The sequence below is a fragment of the Perognathus longimembris genome, chromosome 2 (assembly GCF_023159225.1).
Source record: "Perognathus longimembris pacificus isolate PPM17 chromosome 2, ASM2315922v1, whole genome shotgun sequence".
NCBI classification, from domain to species: Eukaryota; Metazoa; Chordata; class Mammalia; order Rodentia; family Heteromyidae; genus Perognathus; species Perognathus longimembris.
The window spans coordinates 29,860,349-29,878,922 of NC_063162.1; the positions used below are offsets into that span (position 1 = coordinate 29,860,349).

An 18,574-nucleotide genomic window follows, 5' to 3' on the forward strand; every position below is an offset into this window, starting at 1 on the left:
TAAACAGCTCTGAGCCTCTTTCTCAACTATCTCAACTAGTCACTATTAGTGGAGCATGGCTCCATGTACCAGGAAATGGGGTGCGGATACTCAGTCCTCAGCCCTGAGATGGGAGCTTTGGAGGAAAAGGGGTTGTGGAGTATGCCTGGGGACAGATTGAAAGAATGAAAGAGAAGGGAGGGAGAGAGGAAGGAAGGAAGGAAGGAAGGAAGGAAGGAAGGAAGGAAGGAAGGAAGGAAGGAAGGAAGGAAGGAAGGAAGGAAGGAAAAGAAATGTGGAGTTCCCTTTGTGGCTCTGACAGTATACTGTTCCATTGACTTTCCTGGAAATTTTTGTTTTATTCATCTTTGGGATATTTCCTACTACATATATTTCCTCAACTCCTGATTTCAGAAATTAGGTAATGTCTACAATTGGTAGAATTTCCAAAAACATCGTTTTAAAATGAGTTGCCAGTCGAGTATTAGTGGCTCATGTCTGTCACCCTAGCTATTCAAGGAGGCTGACATCTGAGGATCTTGGTTCAAAGCTACCCTGGGCAGAAAAGTCCAAAAGACTCTTATCTCCAATTACCCAGCAAAAAGTCAGAAATGGCGTGCCTCTGGCTCAAGTAGAAGAGCCGTAGACTTGAATGAAAAAGCTAAGGTAGAGTACAAAAGCCCAAGTTCCAACCAACAAGATTATCACTTTGGTGGCATGACAGGAGACAGAACAAAGAGAGCGGTCAGCTCTTGCCTCATGGTGAGACTCAGTGTCATCATTTGCTTCTTTTTGTCAAGTGGAGCTGATAATCTCAGGATCCCTGAGGGTCTATGGATGCTGAACTTTCTCCTGAATGTCAGGGATGAGGGAACCAGTGGGTTCTGTGGGCAGCTATAGTTCTACACACTGATCCCCTTCAGAAAGCGAGAGATTTTTATAGCCATGTCCAATCCATGAGATGGTGAGAAGGCAGGTCTTGGCTGAGGCATTCTGGCGAAATGTGGCTTCTTGCCCCTAAACTCTGCCCAGCTGCCAGCACCAAACACATGGCTAGAAGAATACTGCCCTACAGGATCCTTGTTCCTGAGTACCCTTGGGGCACTCTACCCCCATGTTGGCCCTCTCTGGCTTTCACTGTCCCCTATGACCTTGAGTTGAGCCTCCTCCTCCTCCTCCTCCTCCTCCTTGTCCTCCTCTTTCTTCTCTACCTTCTTCCTCTTCCTCTACCACTAGGCCACATTCCCAGCCCATTGCCTTCTTTTTTTAAATACACATTAATGAGTGGCTGCCGTGTACCAAGGCTGCTCTAAGGGCTGCATACAGCAGGGAGATTACTTCAAGGAAACTTTGAAATTTTCTAGTTTCCTAAAATACCTTACTTAAAGTTTTGGAAAGTGCAGAGACTTGAACAACTTGAACAGTTGTATATTCTCTATACATACTTGTTAGTATTTCCCAAACCACTTTAAGCATGATCTCTTAATTCCTAAATTCTTCAGAATTCATGTCTTGAAGACAGGGATAGATACCAGATGCCAAAAAAAAAAAAAATCAATCACAAGAAAATGATTATTAGGTCAATAATGTTCTCTAACATACCATCCTTATTTCTCTAGATACCACAAAAATGTAATATATGCCTTTTGTATTTTAAATTAGAAGATACAGCCACAGTTCATATTCACTAGTTCTGTTTTTTTTAGTTTTGTTCAGACCAGCTTTGATTTTTTTTTTTGGCCAGTCCTGGGCCTTGAAATCAGGGCCTGAGCACTGTCCCTGGCTTCCTTTTGCTCAAGCTAGCTCTCTGCCACTTGAGCCACAGCACCACTTCTGGCCGTTTTCTGTATATGTGGTGCTGGGGAATTGAACCCAGGGCCTCATGTATATGAGGCAAGCTCTCTTGCCACTAGGCCATATCCCCAGCCCTTGTTCAGACCAGCTTTGAACTCCTGATCCTCTTGCTTGGGATTACAGGTGTTTGCCACTACAACTTGTCCTTAGTCTTTTCCATCTGAAAGAATTCCTTGCTTCTTTTGTGTTCTGCTTTTTTGAAAACCCAAAGCTAGTTGTTATGTGTAATGCCCAATATTCTGGATTTGTCCAAATGTTGCCTTGTGATTAGATTCGGGTTAAACATTTTTGTCAAGAATTGTACATAAAGAGTAGTGCATATTCCCTGTGGCCACACATCTGAAAGGCAGGCTGTCTGCTAGGAATAGTCTAGATAAGTTGAATGAGTAGAGAATACAGATAAATGTAATCTCCTCAGGTGTTTCATGCTCTGATATGCATAATTAGGAGAATGAACTAAACAGTATTAAAGCCTTTTCACCTGAGAAACAAACAAAGAAAAGTAGAGCTTAATGATAGCTACTTGTGAAACATGTTTTGAATTTGGGTATGATGGCATCTGCCATCAGAAGGCTGAGGCACTAGGATCAAGAGTTCAAGGCTGGTCTGGGCTTTATAGTAAGTTCCAGGCAGTCTGGACCATGTAATAAAGCCCTATATCAAAACACTCAAAATATTACTATTAACAGATGGTGATTTTTTTTTAATGTTAGAGGAAAAAGAAACAAAGAGAAAGGAAAAGGATTATGAGCCAGTGGAGGAAAACTGTTCAATGGTAGGAACTTCCATTTTAGCCTTTCCTCCCCTTTAACTAGTAGAAGTCGTTGTAGGGGGGGGAAAAATCCTAAAAATCAATAACTGTTTTTGATGGGATGTTCTTCTTGAAAGCTAGAATGACACAGGCTAACTACAGAGATTTAGATAAGCCATAAGAGCTTTGTGGTGAACTGCCATTCTTCATGCCAGCCAGGAAGCATAGAAAGGGAAGGGTCAGTTCTTAAAGAGGCTTTTGCTTACCTGCTTGGTTAGCCTGGCCCTTCCAGATGGCCAGGGAATGGTTTTAATGTATGTACAGTATCTTACTAGCCCTAAATATCCCTCTCTTTGCCAAAAAAAACTTATTCTTGAGAAGTCTTATGGCATCTCTTTTTTATTAGAAGAATCTAAACTACACTGAGAAAATATTTTTTCCCATAGTCCTTTTTGAATTCTGAAATTGCATTTTTGAAAATAACTCTCCCCTTCTCTAATAAATGGCCAAAACGGTTAAGTGGATTTTCTTTCCTATGTTTTCGGTCACAGAAGCATTTATCTCTCATCCCAAGTGGATGTCCTATGTAATTGGGTGTGAAGTAATTCCAAAGTTGCATCAAAATCTTTTCTGACCGTTGCTATGACAATCAGACTTTTTTCTTTCTTTACTTTTTTTTTAAAGCTCTTCAGTGTCAACTCCCCATCACCCCTCATCCATTCAGTGAAATTTCATCTCCTGAAGTAAATGTGACCTTTCAGAAAGTTGAGGGAGATTGTTATGCGTTCATATTTTTACCATTTCTCCCAACAGACATATTCTTTCTTAAAGTTGTAACCCACACCCTTACCACAACAGCCCCAGAATATTGATTGTTAAGCCTTCCTAAGACTATGAGAATTAGTGCAGGGGACTGAACAATAACCTATTGATGGAGGAAATAAGAATTTTAATGGAAAGTTGCTGACTGCCCTTTGTGATTATCAGAAAGGCAAGAGCAAGTGTTCTAATCTTTGGGTTAATTAGCAAACTCAGGAAGTTTGGTTGGAAAAGTATATTAAAAGTTGTCTTTGCTTAGATTTCATTTTTGTTCTCAAGTTAGTCTTAAAATATCTATTTTTGTAAATGGAGGGTGTGTGGTGACATGCCTTCAAGATGGTGGCTCATGCTTGTAATCTTAGCTAGTCAGGAGGCTGAGATCTGAGGACCAAGGTTCAAAGCTAGCAGGGCAGGAAAAACTGTGAGACTCATCTCCAATTAATCAACAGAAACGCTCAAGTGGACATGTTGCTCAAAGTGGTAGAGTGCTGGACTTGAGTGAAAAAAAAAATCTCAGGGACAGCATCCTGGGCTCAAGTTCAAGCCCCATGACCGCCCCCCCCCCCGCAAAAAAAAAGAAGAAAGAATTGAAAACAAAAAAGCAGTAGGCAAATGAAAGCTTTGTGGACCATTTTCTACTTAAGAGGCTTGGAGAATCAACTTTGCCGTGCTGTAGGTGTGAATGTTTATTTCTACCTTTGGATTCAGTGACCTTTGAAGCCTTGATATGACTCTGGGGCTGTAAAAAATGTTTTGTTCAAAACTATTATTTTAGGGCCTTGGCACTGGGAATTCTTAGAGCTATGCAAGTGGACACTAGCAAAGCAAGATTAAGAGGCTAGGTTCTTTGAGAAGGCCACAGTCTTCAGGCACACAGCTGTAGGCTTCCTCTTCTTCCTGGGCGTGTGGCATAAGAAGTCAGTCACATTGTCTATGATTTTCCTTGAAACCCCAACAACTCCATGGGTCACAAGGATGTTTGCCTTTTGTGATCATGGGGATATCTCAGCTCCAGAAACATGTCTGATACATAACAGACTAAGTAATATAGAACAACTGGGGACTGCTGCATGCCAGGCAGGTGCTTTATCCAAGAGCACCATTCCTGGCCTTGGATGGGTAAATTTTATGTGTGTGTTTCTCATAGTCTTATTAAAGATAAGGTTTCAAATGATAAAAATTCTGAGACCAGGATAGATAGATAGATAGATAGATAGATAGATAGATAGATAGATAGATAGATTTATTGTCTACTACTTTTCTAGAATAGAAACTCGAGTGATGCATTTACATAGGTTTTCACTTAAATCTTTATCGTGAAGTGGAAATTAGAATCTGTTGGAAAACTGTTTAAATACTAATACCTGGTCTGTAGTACTAAGCTTTAGATTTCATGTCTTGGGCATATGTATACATTTACTTATCTGCTTTTAGTTACTGGGATTTGAACTTATGCTTCCTAGGCGGGCACTCTACTACTTGAGCCACATTGGCAGGAATTGTGCAGCTTTGAGACAGCCACATACAGTACAGTATATAAGTAGCAAGTGGCATCCAGCTATTGGTTGAGATGAAGGTCTTTTGAAGTTTTTTTTTTTAGGGCTAGCTTCAAACTGTCATTCTCCAATTAGTCAGCACCCAGAGTAATTAAAATTTCCAGATGAAAATAACTGCCCACTCCACCACTTGTAGAGGAGCATGAGCTGGGGGGTGGGGGGAGGATAGAGGAGCATGGGCCTGGGTGTTGTCCCTGAGCTTTTTTGCTCAAGGCTAGTATTCTACCATTTAAGCCATAGTACCATTTTTTTTTTTAAGGGTAATTGATGAGTCTCACAGACTTTCCTGCCTGGGCTGGCTTGGAGCTATGAGTAGCTAAGATGACAGACATGAGCCACCCACACAGGTACCAAGGGCATTTAAAAAACAAAGCTTCAAAGTGTCTTTTAAGTGGTACCCAATCTTTAAAACCACTGTCCAAGGAGATGATAATTCTGGTCTCAGGAGCCCCAACTAGGAAATTGCCCTTGTTAGGGTTAGTGAGCTTTTGAAAGATGTCAATGAACTGAGAGCTCAAGCATCACGCTTGCAGGTAGACCCTTTGTTAATTACCATTGCACCCAGTACATTTCTTAATAAAAGGGGAATGGAAAAGAAAATAAGATTCCTGCTGAGTCTCAGTTAAATATTTTGTTAGCTCCTTTTGCCTGTGCCTTTGGAGTCTTAGAGTGGGACCTGGTGTTGTTAGTTGGCATGTAGTCCCCATTAGCTATGAGTATACTTTTTGTGTCAGACTTTGTATTGTCCCATGTCTAAATGAACAGAGGACCAGGCTTCTCTGAGTTTATAGATCATCTGCACTGGTCTTTATATCTGTTGACTGATCTGAATTTACATGTATGGTGGAATTTATAGTGACATTCATTACTTACTGTGACAAAACAGCTGCTAGAAGGTGAGGGAGGGGGAAAGGAAGGGATGAGGCCTCCAGTCTTTACCTATCTCCAGTGTCAGAAGACCTCCAGCATTGAGAAAAGGAAACCTCCAAGGGGGGCAGTCCTGTTGGCTCTTACCCAGGGCAGAAACATTTTAGTTTTCACTCTGTCCTTTGGCCAGAAATGAAGTCACAATGATGCCACAATTCTGTTCAAGATGTTTCCAGTACGTCTCTGTTTCTCAAAGTCAGGTGTTTCCATTTCTGGCTTTCCAAGTGAGGGGCAGCAACCTTAAACTCTGCTTGCTTCACTTTCCTGACCTCCCTTTGGCATTTTTGAATGTGTAACTGAGCTATGCTTGGCTCAGAGGATGCTTGGACTCCTAGGCAGGCTAAGTCAGCACTTCTCTGAGCCAAGGAAGGTAAGCAACAGCTGGGACAGGGTAGCTCTCAAGAAGAATGACAAATGAGTGATTAGAAGTACAACAGTGGAACAAGGTGTCTTCCAAGTCAGAATCTGGCTCCGGTCCTTGAACTCTACCTTTTAGTGTTGACTTAGGTGTTCTAAGGACAAGAAGCATTAATAACAGTAAAAGGTTATGCATTATAAAACTACAGCAAATACCAATAACCCCTGAGAGGCTGGACAAGATGGTTCATACCTGTAATCCTGGCACTAAGGAGGCTGAGACAGGAGGATTGTGAGTTGAAGGCCAGCTGAGACCCCCTCCCAACCATCCCCTCAAATGATTGTCATGGAAAAACAGTCTACATATTCATCAAAAGGAAGTAGATATGTAAGAAATGCTCTATCCACATATGAAAACCCTCTAGTTGTCTAAAATAATGAGATTTGTTTGTGCTGATAGAAGACACTTTCAAAAACATTATTGAGAAGAAAAATCAAATATCAGATCAATAGTCAGTAAGATCTCAACTAAGCAATATTCTTTCCATGCTAGTTTATCTTTTACAACCATACACATATGACACATATAATTAAAATAGTCCAGGCTGGGTGATGGTGGTGGCTAATGCCTGTTAACCTAGCTACTCAGGAAGAGATCTGAAGATTGAGATTCCAAGCCATCCCAGGCAGATACAATTCATGAGACTCTTTTTTATTTTTTTGCCAGTCCTAGGCCTTGGACTCAGGGCCTGAGCACTGTCCCTGACTTCTTTTTGCTCAAGGCTAGCACTCTATCACTTGAGCCACAGCACCACTTCTGGCTGGTTTCTATATATGTGGTGCTGAGGAATCGAACCCAGGGCTTCATGTATATGAGGCAAGCACTCTTGCCAATAGGCCATATTCCCAGCCCCTCATGAGACTCTTATCTCCAGTTAAATGCCGTAAGTGGAAGTGTGGCTTAAGTAGGAGGTGCATCAGCCTTGAGAGGAAAAACTAAGCAAGAGACAATGTGAGGCCCTGAATTAAATCCTCAACACCAGCACATAAATAAAAAAACAGAAAAGCGCCAGCCATCCGTGGCTCATAGCGTAATCCTAACTACTCAAGAGGATGAGATTGTGGTTCAAAGCCAGCTCAGGCAAGAAAGTCTGTGAGACTCTTATCTCCAGTTAACTACTAGAAAATTGGAAGTGGTGCTGTGGCTCAAGTAGTAGAGCTCTAGCCTTGAGCTCAAGAGTTCAGGGACAGTGCCGAGGCCCAGAGTCCAAGGCCCATGATAGACAAAAAAGAAAAAAAAAGGGAAAATAGAATATTCCCATATTTTATGAAGAAAGACAAAATTGTTCTTGTTACTAAACTATGGCACATGAACTTCAGGTGGTGTCTGGGCACCATTTTCATTCCTAGATGCCAGTGATAAGTGCTTCAGGATCTGCTTCTCTGCCTCCAGTTTTCTCTTTCCATAGGCAGGGTTATAATTCTTCTTACTTCTCATTTCCTCCATTGAAACACATAAATCTGGAGAGGAGGGGGAAATGTTTGTGCAGCAAACTAGCAGAGCTCAGGGATCATTCTCATTCTGGCCAAAGATGTATAACCATGAATTGTTAAATGACTTGAGATCCAATTAGGAGATTTGTTATTCTAATTCATGTTGGTGAGAAAAAATTATGCCTAGATTGAGGCTATGATGAAGCAAACTAAATAATTTTTAAAATGTATCTGCCAGGTGAATTTTTATGGGAGGGAGGCTCCTTAAAATAAATCAGAGAGCTCTTTTCTTATTGAGAGATTTTAATCTCAAGTTTGATGGGTAAGAATGGTTTGAGAATACAATTTTGCCTTACACAATGTTAGGGAGCTAAATATGTCTAAGATGTCTTTCCAAAAAGCCCTTCTTTAGGGTTGGAGCTCAGTGCTAGTGCACTTGCCTCGCATGTGTGAGGTCTTGGGTTCATCTAACCTTACACATGAAAAGCCCTCAAAAATGGATTGTCTCTTAATAATGACCAACTGGTCAACACCAGGAAAGATTGGCTCATCAATGATTTTACTGGCCTGGAACATATTCTAGCTCATTCCATCACTTGTTCTAGTGGAATTATTTGCAAAGTTTTCTTCAGGGTGTCTTGGAGCCTGTACAGAATCAGCCAGGCTTTTAATCGGTTTTGTTTGGGCACAGAGGGGGTCTTGGTAGGAACTCCTATTAAGAGATCTGATCTAGGTTCGTTGATTTCCATTTCTGATGTACAGCATAGTTGTGTATCTATCGGCAGCAATTTACCTACCTCAAAGAAAAAACTGGGAGATTTCCTTTACTCATCCCTTTTGTATGATAGGACATTAGAACAGAAAGCCCATAGTACAAGAATAATTAAGAAGATCCCCCTTTATTACGCTTTCCGTTTGGAAGGCAATGTCTCACTCTATTAATTTCAAGAAGCTCAACACATTGGCTGATCATTTTGAGAGTCAAGAGAAGAAAGGCAGTCATGTTTGTTGAATGGTGAGTTTGAGGAGAGATACATACAAAAAGGTAAAAAAATGCAATTAACATTGCCTTCCACCAATAATCCCTTTTTCTCATTCTTCTTTTTTATTTAAAAGATAAGATTTTAAATGGCTTTGGCAAGTAACCCAATTTCTCCCTAAACTATAAGGAAAGCCTCAATATTTTTCACAACTACACCTCAGAGAAGAAAAACCAGAGAGGTCTTTTATACCCTGCTCCAAATCAAAGCTAATTACCTCTCTGGCCACTTCATCTTAGATCTTGTGTCAGTATCATTTGGGTACTTTGAAAGAAAAAATAGGTGCTAGGAAGAGTCACCATAAATCAGCTTATAGTTCCCTGAAGTGAGGCCTGGAGATCTTCTGCCCTCCCACCCTCCTCCCCTCCCTCCCTTCTTTCCTTCCTTTCTCCTTTCCCTCCTTCCTCCCTTCCTTCCTTGTTTCCTCCCTCCCTCCCTTCTTTCTCCCTTCACATTTATCTTCCTTCCTTCTCTCCCTCTCCCTCTCCCTTTCCCTCTCCCTTTCCCTCTCCCTCTCCCCACTCCTCTTCTTCCTCCTCTTCCTCTTCTCCCTTCTTTATTTATCACTGAGATAGAATCCAGGGCCTCACACATGCTAGGCAATGCTGTTACCATTGACTAAAAACTGCATTTTTGACAAGCTCACCCTGGAGACTCACTTTCCCAAAACATTTCTGAGTTTTCTCAGTGACCGAATCAAGGTCACGCTGTTGGCTAATACCCATCTCATATAATCTATCTCTGGATTACTGTGATCCATTTTGAAAGAAAAATGCTCCCCTTAGTATTCTGTTTTAGAACCCAGCATGTCATATGCTAATTATGGCCAGTGACATCATAAAATAAAAGTACATTACTGAATGCTTTCAATTTCTTAAAATGATGGTAAGGTGGCATGTCATGGGGCCATTTTAGCCCTAGACATCACTCCAGAGAATTCCACACAGATATAGGCAAGTGCCACTGGGACCCTGCTCCGTTCCTCCAGGGCTGTTTACCCATGGTCTTGAAGCCACACTTCCCCCAAGTGAAGTGCTGATAAACTTAATTATCAGAAAGATATTAGGGCGAGGATGATACACAGGACATTCACATTTTCTTGATAGGGTAGTCATATGAAAGCTGACAAAGAAGGAAAAGGAGCAGTGATGTGTGGTGCAATCTCCACAGACAGCTGTCCCTCCGCTTCCCGATAAATAGGATGACTTGCATTGCTGAGCGGTGTGGTCACTGCCAAAGGAATGGCCCTCTCACATTTCTCCCTGATTCACATATTCAGTGTGGCCAGCTTGTCACCTCCCTCCCTCTTGAGCCTCCCAGACACCAAGTCTGGAATGAAAATTCACCTGCCTCTGAGTTGGCCATTGGCGGTGGGGAGGGGGTGGGGGTGTTACTTGGGTTCCCAGGTTGGAAGATTATCTCACCCAGCCCACACTATATAAGCTGCATGGTGTGGAGGCGCTGGACAGGGCTACATCCAGGGCTTCATTCCACAGCAGCAAAACACACAGACACACTCACCGGCGCCAGCATGATGATGCTGAAAGTAGAGGAGCTGGTATGTAAGACATTTTCTTCCAAAACGGTGAAAATTGCTTCATCTTGGGGTTTATTTGAGAGTTGAAATGCTCTTTTCTTTTAGGCATAGTGTAAGGGAAAGTCAGAAAATGTCAGGTGAGTAAAAAGGTTGGTTTATGTGATGAAAACACAATGGAGCTGCCAGTAATGAATTCTCTGCATAGTTCCTATTTATTATCTTCTCCTTTGGTTTTATGAGTAGACTATGGAATCACATATAGTTATCAAAATGCCTTAGGATAAATGTTTCATTGCAAGAATAATGCATGGGAACTGTATAATTCAAAGGCAAGAGATATCAAAATTACTTAAAAGAATGAAAAGAAAATTTAAGCATGGGGGAGGTATGCATTCTTAGGAGAAATGTGATTATGTATATCAAAAGTATAACTAAAATATTTCAACCTGACCTTGGACTTCATTTAAGGGCAAGTACCTGGAAGTTATTCTGGGTTATCTGTAGGTACTTGTTGCAGATGAAATCTGAGACTGAACTTCTGACCAGTGGCTGCTAGCAGGGAGCAAGGACCGAAGGCCTCTCATAGAGTCCCCACTGCTCCTGACCCTGCCACCCTTTCCCTTGTAGGTCACTGGGAAGAAAAACAGCAGTGGGGAGGCAGGGGAATTCCTTCCTGAGGACTTCAGAGATGGAGAATATGAAGCTGCTGTCACTCTAGAGAAACAAGAGGATCTAAAGACACTCCCAGCCCACCATGTGAACTTGGGGGAGCAACAGTGGAAAAGTGAGAAGCAGCGAGAGGCAGAGGTAAGAATCTTCCGTAACATTCACTCTCACATGAGAGTTTGGGGCTGGGCTGGGTGGGATAGATAGAAGGGAAAGAAAGTATAAAACCATTCTATCCAAAGATATCTCTTTGCCAAATTCAATATATGTGGGACAGATTCAGAAAGAAATTCTCTCTCTCTCTCTCCCTCTGTACCTTTCTCCCCATCTCTCTTTCTCTTCTCTTTCCTCTTTCTCTCCTCTCTCTCTTTTGTGCTGGACCTGGTTCTGGAGCTTGAACCTTGAACTCAGGGTCTGGGCACTGTCCATGAGCTGAGCCTCTCTCTCTCTCTCTCTCTCTCTCTCTCTCTCTCTCTCTCTCTCTCTCTCTCTCTCTCTCTCTCTCTCTCGGTTGGCATTGTACCTCTGCTTTTAGCTTTCTTTAGAATTGGAGATAAGACTCTCAATGGCTTTCCTGCCAGTCTGGTTTCAAACCATGGTTTTCATGTCTCAGCCTTCTGAGTAGTCAGGATTACAGGCATGAGCCACAGGTGCCTGGCTGGGAAATAATACTTAAGTAAGATCATGACCTCTGAATTCCACATCTGTGATCTAATGTGCCAGGACTATGCTTTAGTTGAAAGATAAGCTTGGAAAGACAATCATGTTCAGTCAATTTCTGGTGTCATAAATAATCTACTTAACCTCAAACAAAGGAGATCATTTTTCTCAATAACATGGTTTGTGGTCTGTGCATCATTGTTATACTGTATCTGCTGTCTGTTGACACCACATGCCTGCTGACTTTTCTTTAGCTACTAACACAGATTGAAAACTAGCTGGAAGTGTGTGGGGAGGTATCTCTAGATAAATCTTTTCCAGAGATATACTCTCCCCCAATTAATGGGCATTGAAAGAGAGTGACATTGATATTTTAGAATTTTTTTATTATTATTAGATTACTTGGGGTTGGTAAACAATTTCATTTTTTGACCATGATTTTAAGAAAGTCTATAGAAAGTTGGAGCTTGTTTGTAGTATTAATTCCCAAATCATCACTTAGAGGCTAAACGGTGTTTTCAGCAAATCAATGGCTGACTCCATAAGTAAAGAAATTAAGAATGAAGACCATCAAATAATTGGCTACAAACTATACACTGAAATCAAAGATTTGCTTCATTTCTTTGGCCCAAACCATTCATCTACTTACCTCAGACCCTGTGGCTCTTGTTTAGACACTACCTGAGAGCATGTCATAGGACTCATTTCATTTTTGAAATATGGATTTCTTTATTAGCTCAAAAAGAAAAAGCTAGAACAGAGATCCAAGCTTGAAAATTTAGAAGATCTGGAGATCATCATTCAACTGAAGAAAAGGAAAAAATACAGAAAAACTAAAGTTTCAGTTGTGAAGGAAGCAGAACCCGAAATCATTGTAAGAACAGTTGGGGTTTGTGGGCTTGAGCAGGGGGAGAAGGGAGGAGTTGACTGGATACCTGAAAGGAGCTTCCATACTTCTTATTCGTGTTTTTACTTTAGACAGAACCTGTGGATGTGCCTAGGTTTCTGAAGGCTGCCCTGGAGAATAAGGTGCCAGTAGTAGAAAAATTCTTGGCAGACAACAACAACCCAGATGTTTGTGATGAGGTAAGGCTGCTATTAAGCCCTACAGAAATATAGATGATTATTATTTGTGTATCCCTTATCAATGTTTTATACTCAATAATTCTAGCTGATTTATATGAGTATTATTTGCCTTTAACTCCTTACAATCTTGGGATAGACTTTTAGTAAGGCAGGTCAGAAATTGGTTTTGAACATTATTAGCATCATCTTTGAACTCAGATACCTGGGCATTAGACCAAGAATCTAAAAAACAAAATTTAGGTTCTAGCTCTACCACTACCTGGCTACTGTTTGTTTTCAGCAGCTCATTTACTGTCTCCTTACTTCAGTTTCTTTATGTATAAGCATAGGACACTGGAGTAAACCAAATACTTAAAGTTGTCCCATTCATTTTTTCATATGGAACCAAATTACCAGAAATCAATAACTCTTCCTCTATGAACTAAAACAGAAATCCCACAAAAACGAACACTTTTGTTCTCTTAAAAAATGAATGAAGTAGTTCTTTCCATATTTAATCTAGAACAATTCTGGACAGGTGAAAAAAAGCCTGTTTGAAATGCTATATGAACAAGGGTTCACATGTCTCAATGTCAGTCTATGACCACTTAGAAATCTATATGGCAAGATGCTCAACTTCGGGCTGCACGATAATTGTTCTAATTCTGAAATTCTAGTAAACCTGTGTTTCTAATCCATAAAGAAGTACTGAAGTTTCTATCCGTCAGGTCATCAGAGCCCCCAGCTTCATGCCTCTTAAAGGATTATGTGTATTTATATATGCAATGCTATCTTTTTTAAACATCTCCAACAGTATAAACGAACTGCTCTTCATAGAGCATGCTTGGAAGGACATTTGGCAATTGTGGAAAAGTTAATGGAAGCTGGAGCCCAGATCGAATTCCGTGATATGGTAAGTATATTTCTTTGCTTGGAAATGAGCCAAAGTAAGTAGATGGAAGAACACTTACAATGGAGAAAAAAAAAAAAAGAACCTAGCCCAATTGGATTGAAAATTGATCTGAGAGAGCTAGGCAAAAGCTCATTTCTTCATACAAAGGAACATTGGGAGATGGGACCAGGTCATATGGCAGGTATTTTCATACATACTGAAAAGGTGAAAAGTTTCAGAAAAGGGCAGGAAGTAAAAGCTGCTGAGCAGAATTCAAAAACATCACCAGAAACTTGGGTCATTATCAAGTCAGTGGCGTTACTGAGAAGTAATACAGTTGACACTTGCCTTTCAACACACCTGTCCTTCCATTATATATGGCAGCCTGCTCATGGCCTCTTGCAATGTGTAAGAACTCTCTACCTGCATCCTTTGTATGATAGATGCCAATTGCCATAAATTAGATTTGGAGCTAGACTGCATACTAAATGAGTTGCATCGAAGGAAAAGTAGTTGCTTTTCAGCTTAATAATCCACCTACTGTGATTTCTACAAAGACCAGTATAGACACAGTATATTTTATGGACTGAAAACTGAGCTGGGAAAATGCTTCCCTTGCCATTCTTCATGGCAAGATGAGAAAAGGAATAGGAAGAAAGAATGCAAAGGGATTGGTTCAAACTGGATTCAAAGACCAAACATTTTTTAAAATTAAAGAAACTAAAAAAATTGATAAAATATTTATGAGGAGGCACCAAAAATGAGTGTGGAATTCAGATGGCCAAAGATGCCAAATAGAGCAGAGAGAAGTCAAACTTCTACTGTTATAAGGTGAGATAACAGAGAAGCCACATTTTGAGAGGTCGAATCGGAGTCTTTATTAAAAGGCCAGCAACTGCATGGTGGACTCCTGTCTCAAAAACCAGCAGCTAGCAAATACACCTAACACTCTTAGGAAACTGAGCCATGAAGTTCAAAGAGAAAAGAAAGCACAAACAATACCAACAAACCAATTCAGTTCCAATGGAGAGCTGATGTGGGAGCCAGGGTGATGGGAGAAGAGCCAGGAGACAGGACACAGGACGCGAACATGGAGACATGTGGCATAGTGGCATGAAGTAATGGCACCTGTGGGGCCTAAATAGGATCAAGTCATGGGGCAGGGTCACAGGGAACTTCCAGTCCCAGACACTGGACTGACAGGTTTAATAACCTATTAGCCAAGTCCCCATCCCTGCATCCAGGGATTTAGGCATGCCCATCACCTGGAGGGAGGGGCTTGACCTTACCGCATGGTGAGGACAAGAGGCCAGACCCTGCCATCCACCATGTGGCCAAGATGGCGCTGGCCAGAACTGATCTCCCTATTTCACTATAGGCATGCAATGTATAGTGACTACAGGGAAGATGGCTGGGGTGTGGAGACTGTTCTAGAATAAGACAGAGCCAGAGGACAGGCAAAGAGCAACAGGGACCCCACAGGGTGCTTCCAAACTAGATTAAAATATTTTGGAATGTTATTATATTTGTGAATGATGTACATCTGCACACTCATGAGTGTATGAGCACATGCATGGTTTAGCTAAAGCTACAATAGTTACAAGCGGTGATGTAGATGCGAGCTATCCAGGGCCATCGCAGTCACCATAGCAAACCTGTGCTTTCCTGAGCCTTCCAGCCCAAGGATGAATCTTCATATCTGCTTCTCCTTTACACAGTCCTGTCCCTTTACCTTCCTCGATAGCTTGAATCTACAGCCATCCACTGGGCATGCCGTGGAGGAAACCTGGATGTCTTAAAGTTGTTGCTGAACAAAGGCGCCAAGATCAGTGCTAGGGACAAGGTATGTCCCCTCCCTACCCTCTGCCACCTCCCAGCACGCTACCTAACCCACTCACCTGGGCACTGAGATGGTCTGGAAGCAGGTTACGTGTGGACACACCTGCCTGGTGTGGGGGGCAGCTTCTGTCCCCACTCGTGATGAGTCAGCCCTGTTTCCCATGTCCCAGCTTCTCAGCACAGCGCTGCACGTGGCGGTGAGGACTGGCCACTACGAGTGCGCGGAGCACCTCATCGCCTGCGAGGCAGACCTCAATGCCAAGGACAGGGTGAGTCCTGCAAGACCCCATCTCCTACCGCCTCATCACATTTTGGGAATCACCTGGCCAAGCTGGCATGCCTTTGAGGGGAAATATCTTTGCTTCAAACCTACCACTCAGCCTTTGATGGTGCTTTTTCTAGGAAGGAGACACCCCGCTGCATGACGCAGTGAGACTGAACCGGTACAAGATGATCAGGCTGTTGATTATGTATGGTGCTGATCTCAACATCAAGAACTGTGTAAGTAGCCAGAACAAGGAATCCTGTGTAGGCTTTCTTCATTTCCAGAATTTCTTAGACAGCTTCCATCACAGCAGTATTTGGGGGTGGGGTAGGGGTGGAACTTGTTTAACTGTTCTTAGCCATTTCCATAAGGGGCACTATTAGTCTTGGGGGAGGACTTGGGTCATGTGATCAAGAGGTGAGGGAAATGAAGCACATGGTCAGAAACGGAGAGAGTGAAGAGTGACTACCATATCTCTTGGAAAAATTCAGTCTTGGAAACCAATCTGCCTTGTTCATTCCTAGCTGATAATGAACTTAAATTAATCTATATCCAATCTGAGCAACCCAGAATAGTCCTTCTCGCCTTAGAACAATGCACAATGCTACCGTTCTCTCTTTAGCTGGTATTTATCAGATGACTTCTACCCATTCTCCACTGTTGTTTAAAATGTGCACACCTCCAAATAGTTTCTTATGTTTAGGTCCTAAAAATACATGCATAGGTGTCTATTCATTTCACATGAAAGAAGGGAATAATGTAAGCAACTTTCCCTCAGAGTTCTCATTCTTAGACACTATTATTTACCATGACTTTAAAAAAGTTTCAGCAGGAGGAATATTACAAATTACTAAAGAGTGTGAAAAGTGCCTTCAGGAGCAGCTCAGGAGTACTTAACCCCAGGTGCTGAAGTAGCATCATTTGCCTATAATTTTTATTAATTTAAAACCTTTTTTCCCTTTCAAATCAATATAATTGAGTAGTATGTAGCCCCTTCCCAGAGCCCATTCTATAGCATACTGGAGATGTCTACAGGCATTCTCAGAATGACTGGGACTGTTCTTGCCCCTTAGTGTCTACCTGGGGTAGTTCCATGGCCAGGGTTGGGCGAGCCAATGCAAAGCACTAAAAGCACTCTGTGAAGCCTGGTGAGGGTTAGTTTGAATCAAATGCAGATTACTCACAGTGGAAACCACATCACAACTACAGATCTACCTCAGTAGGACACACAGAGAGCACATATGAACAGGAACATGTTGAGTTTCCTCTTCTCTTTTGACTAGGCTGGGAAGACCCCGATGGATCTGGTGCTCCACTGGCAGAATGGAACCAAAGCAATATTTGACAGTCTCAAGGACAGCTCCTACAAAACCTCCCGCATAGCAACATTCTAAGAGACCCACACTCACCCACTGGGAGCTCTTCATTGCCATTTTGAAAGCATGGCCCCAAAGCCACTAGCGATCAAATACAGCTTTTATCCATCAACTTGTTATGAAGATGTACCAGCAAGCACACGGATAGGCATTTAAATTTCCTTTAGTGAAACTTATATTCTATGTTTATTTATTCCTCTTTATTTATTTATTCAATGGCCTTGGGGTGCAGAATCTCATGAGCATCCATTTGATGAGCAAGACTTAATTTGTAGGTAACACTTTCAAGTGTTCCCATAGATAAACTGTGGAGTGAGCCGTGTTCTAAGTGCCTAGGTATGTGTCCTCACTCACATAAATACTTCAAGGTATTTTCAAAGGACAAGGGTGGTGATTGCAGCCCTCTTTTCTTGATTTTTTCATGGTAATATTTGAATGAAGCAATGGAAGACATGTAGAGACAGGGGAGGAAACAAAAGAATAACAAGAAGACAAAAGCAGTTCTGTGGAGGGGGACAGTAAAGCCATTTTACTGCTGAAGGGAACAAGGCAGCCAGCCATTTTACCCATGGGCTTGGTGGCATTTTTTTCCCGAGTCACACTGTATCAAGGTGAAGAGGATGTCACGAGGGTGAGCGCAGGGCAGTGGAGGGAGTGGTCAGTGCGGCCACTGGGTTTAATGAAAAAAAGATCACAGGAAATGTAAAGTATAAATGTATAAATGTACATTGTGTTATATGTATATTTTGTATTCATAATAAAAGTGAACAAACTCAAAACCTCTTTTTAAGTTCCTTTGTCAGCACGATGGAAATGTGTCATGTGAGAAAGTCCACTTATGAACAGTTGATGTTTTTGTTTTTTTTTTTAAAGATTTTTTAGATGTGAAATCTCCTGAATAAACAGCGTAGTCAGTAGTCAGTATAAACATGCACACAGATCACCTGGGGATCTTGTTAAATGCGGGCCTGGAGTCCATTGGTCTCAGTTGAAGCCCTAGGAGTCTTTATTTCTAACAGGCTTCCAGGTAATAGGGAGGCAACGGAAGCCACTACACTAGGAGCAGCAAGGCCTCAGACCATAACCATTCAGAGGAACTGGAGTTCTTTCTCTTCAATGGTGTGGCAAAAGCACCCCCTGGTGGCCAGAGTTGTTTCTGCAAGTAAAAAAAATGAAGTTCCATTAGTGCTTGACTCTACTCAGGTGTTAATCAATCACTATGCTATGGACCTGGGCTGGTAGGGTCAAAGGCCTTCCACAAGATGTCAATGATTTCTGACCACCATTGGGAGTTGTTTTGTTGTCAGATTGTAATTCAGGTACGAACACCACTGATGAGAAAAACAGATCAGCCTTCCTAGAATAGGTAGGTGAATTTTAAAATGTGTTCAACCTGACCAGCAAAAGTTTTTAAAAAAAATAATCCCCCCTAAAAACTAGTAAATTTAAGCATTCTTATGTTTATTGGATTTTTTGTGGGGGGTCATTAATTTAGTT

The 18,574-nt window shown here is 41.7% G+C and overlaps 1 protein-coding gene across 1 annotated transcript; it reads left to right on the forward strand.

Moving 5' to 3' along the window:
• Nucleotides 1-10,218: 10,218 nt before the first annotated feature.
• Ankrd1 (ankyrin repeat domain 1) lies at nt 10,219-17,856 on the forward strand. Its single transcript, XM_048338724.1, has 9 exons — nt 10,219-10,335; nt 10,942-11,121; nt 12,377-12,514; nt 12,619-12,726; nt 13,520-13,618; nt 15,342-15,440; nt 15,607-15,705; nt 15,839-15,937; nt 16,985-17,856. The coding sequence occupies exons 1-9, from the start codon at nt 10,225-10,227 to the stop codon at nt 17,093-17,095; spliced, it is 1,044 nt and encodes a 347-aa protein (XP_048194681.1). The 5' UTR covers nt 10,219-10,224; the 3' UTR covers nt 17,096-17,856.
• The last annotated feature ends 718 nt before the right edge of the window (nt 17,857-18,574 follow it).

What these genes read in the sequence shown, in the direction of transcription:
- Ankrd1 (XM_048338724.1), top strand. Translation starts at nt 10,225, where the DNA reads ATGGTGTGGAGGCGCTGGACAGGGCTACATCCAGGGCTTCATTCCACA. An exon ending in TGCTGAAAGTAGAGGAGCTG is followed by an intron (nt 10,336 to 10,941) that starts GTATGTAAGACA and finishes TTTCCCTTGTAG; the next exon opens with GTCACTGGGAAGAAAAACAG. An exon ending in ACCCAGATGTTTGTGATGAG is followed by an intron (nt 12,727 to 13,519) that starts GTAAGGCTGCTA and finishes CATCTCCAACAG; the next exon opens with TATAAACGAACTGCTCTTCA.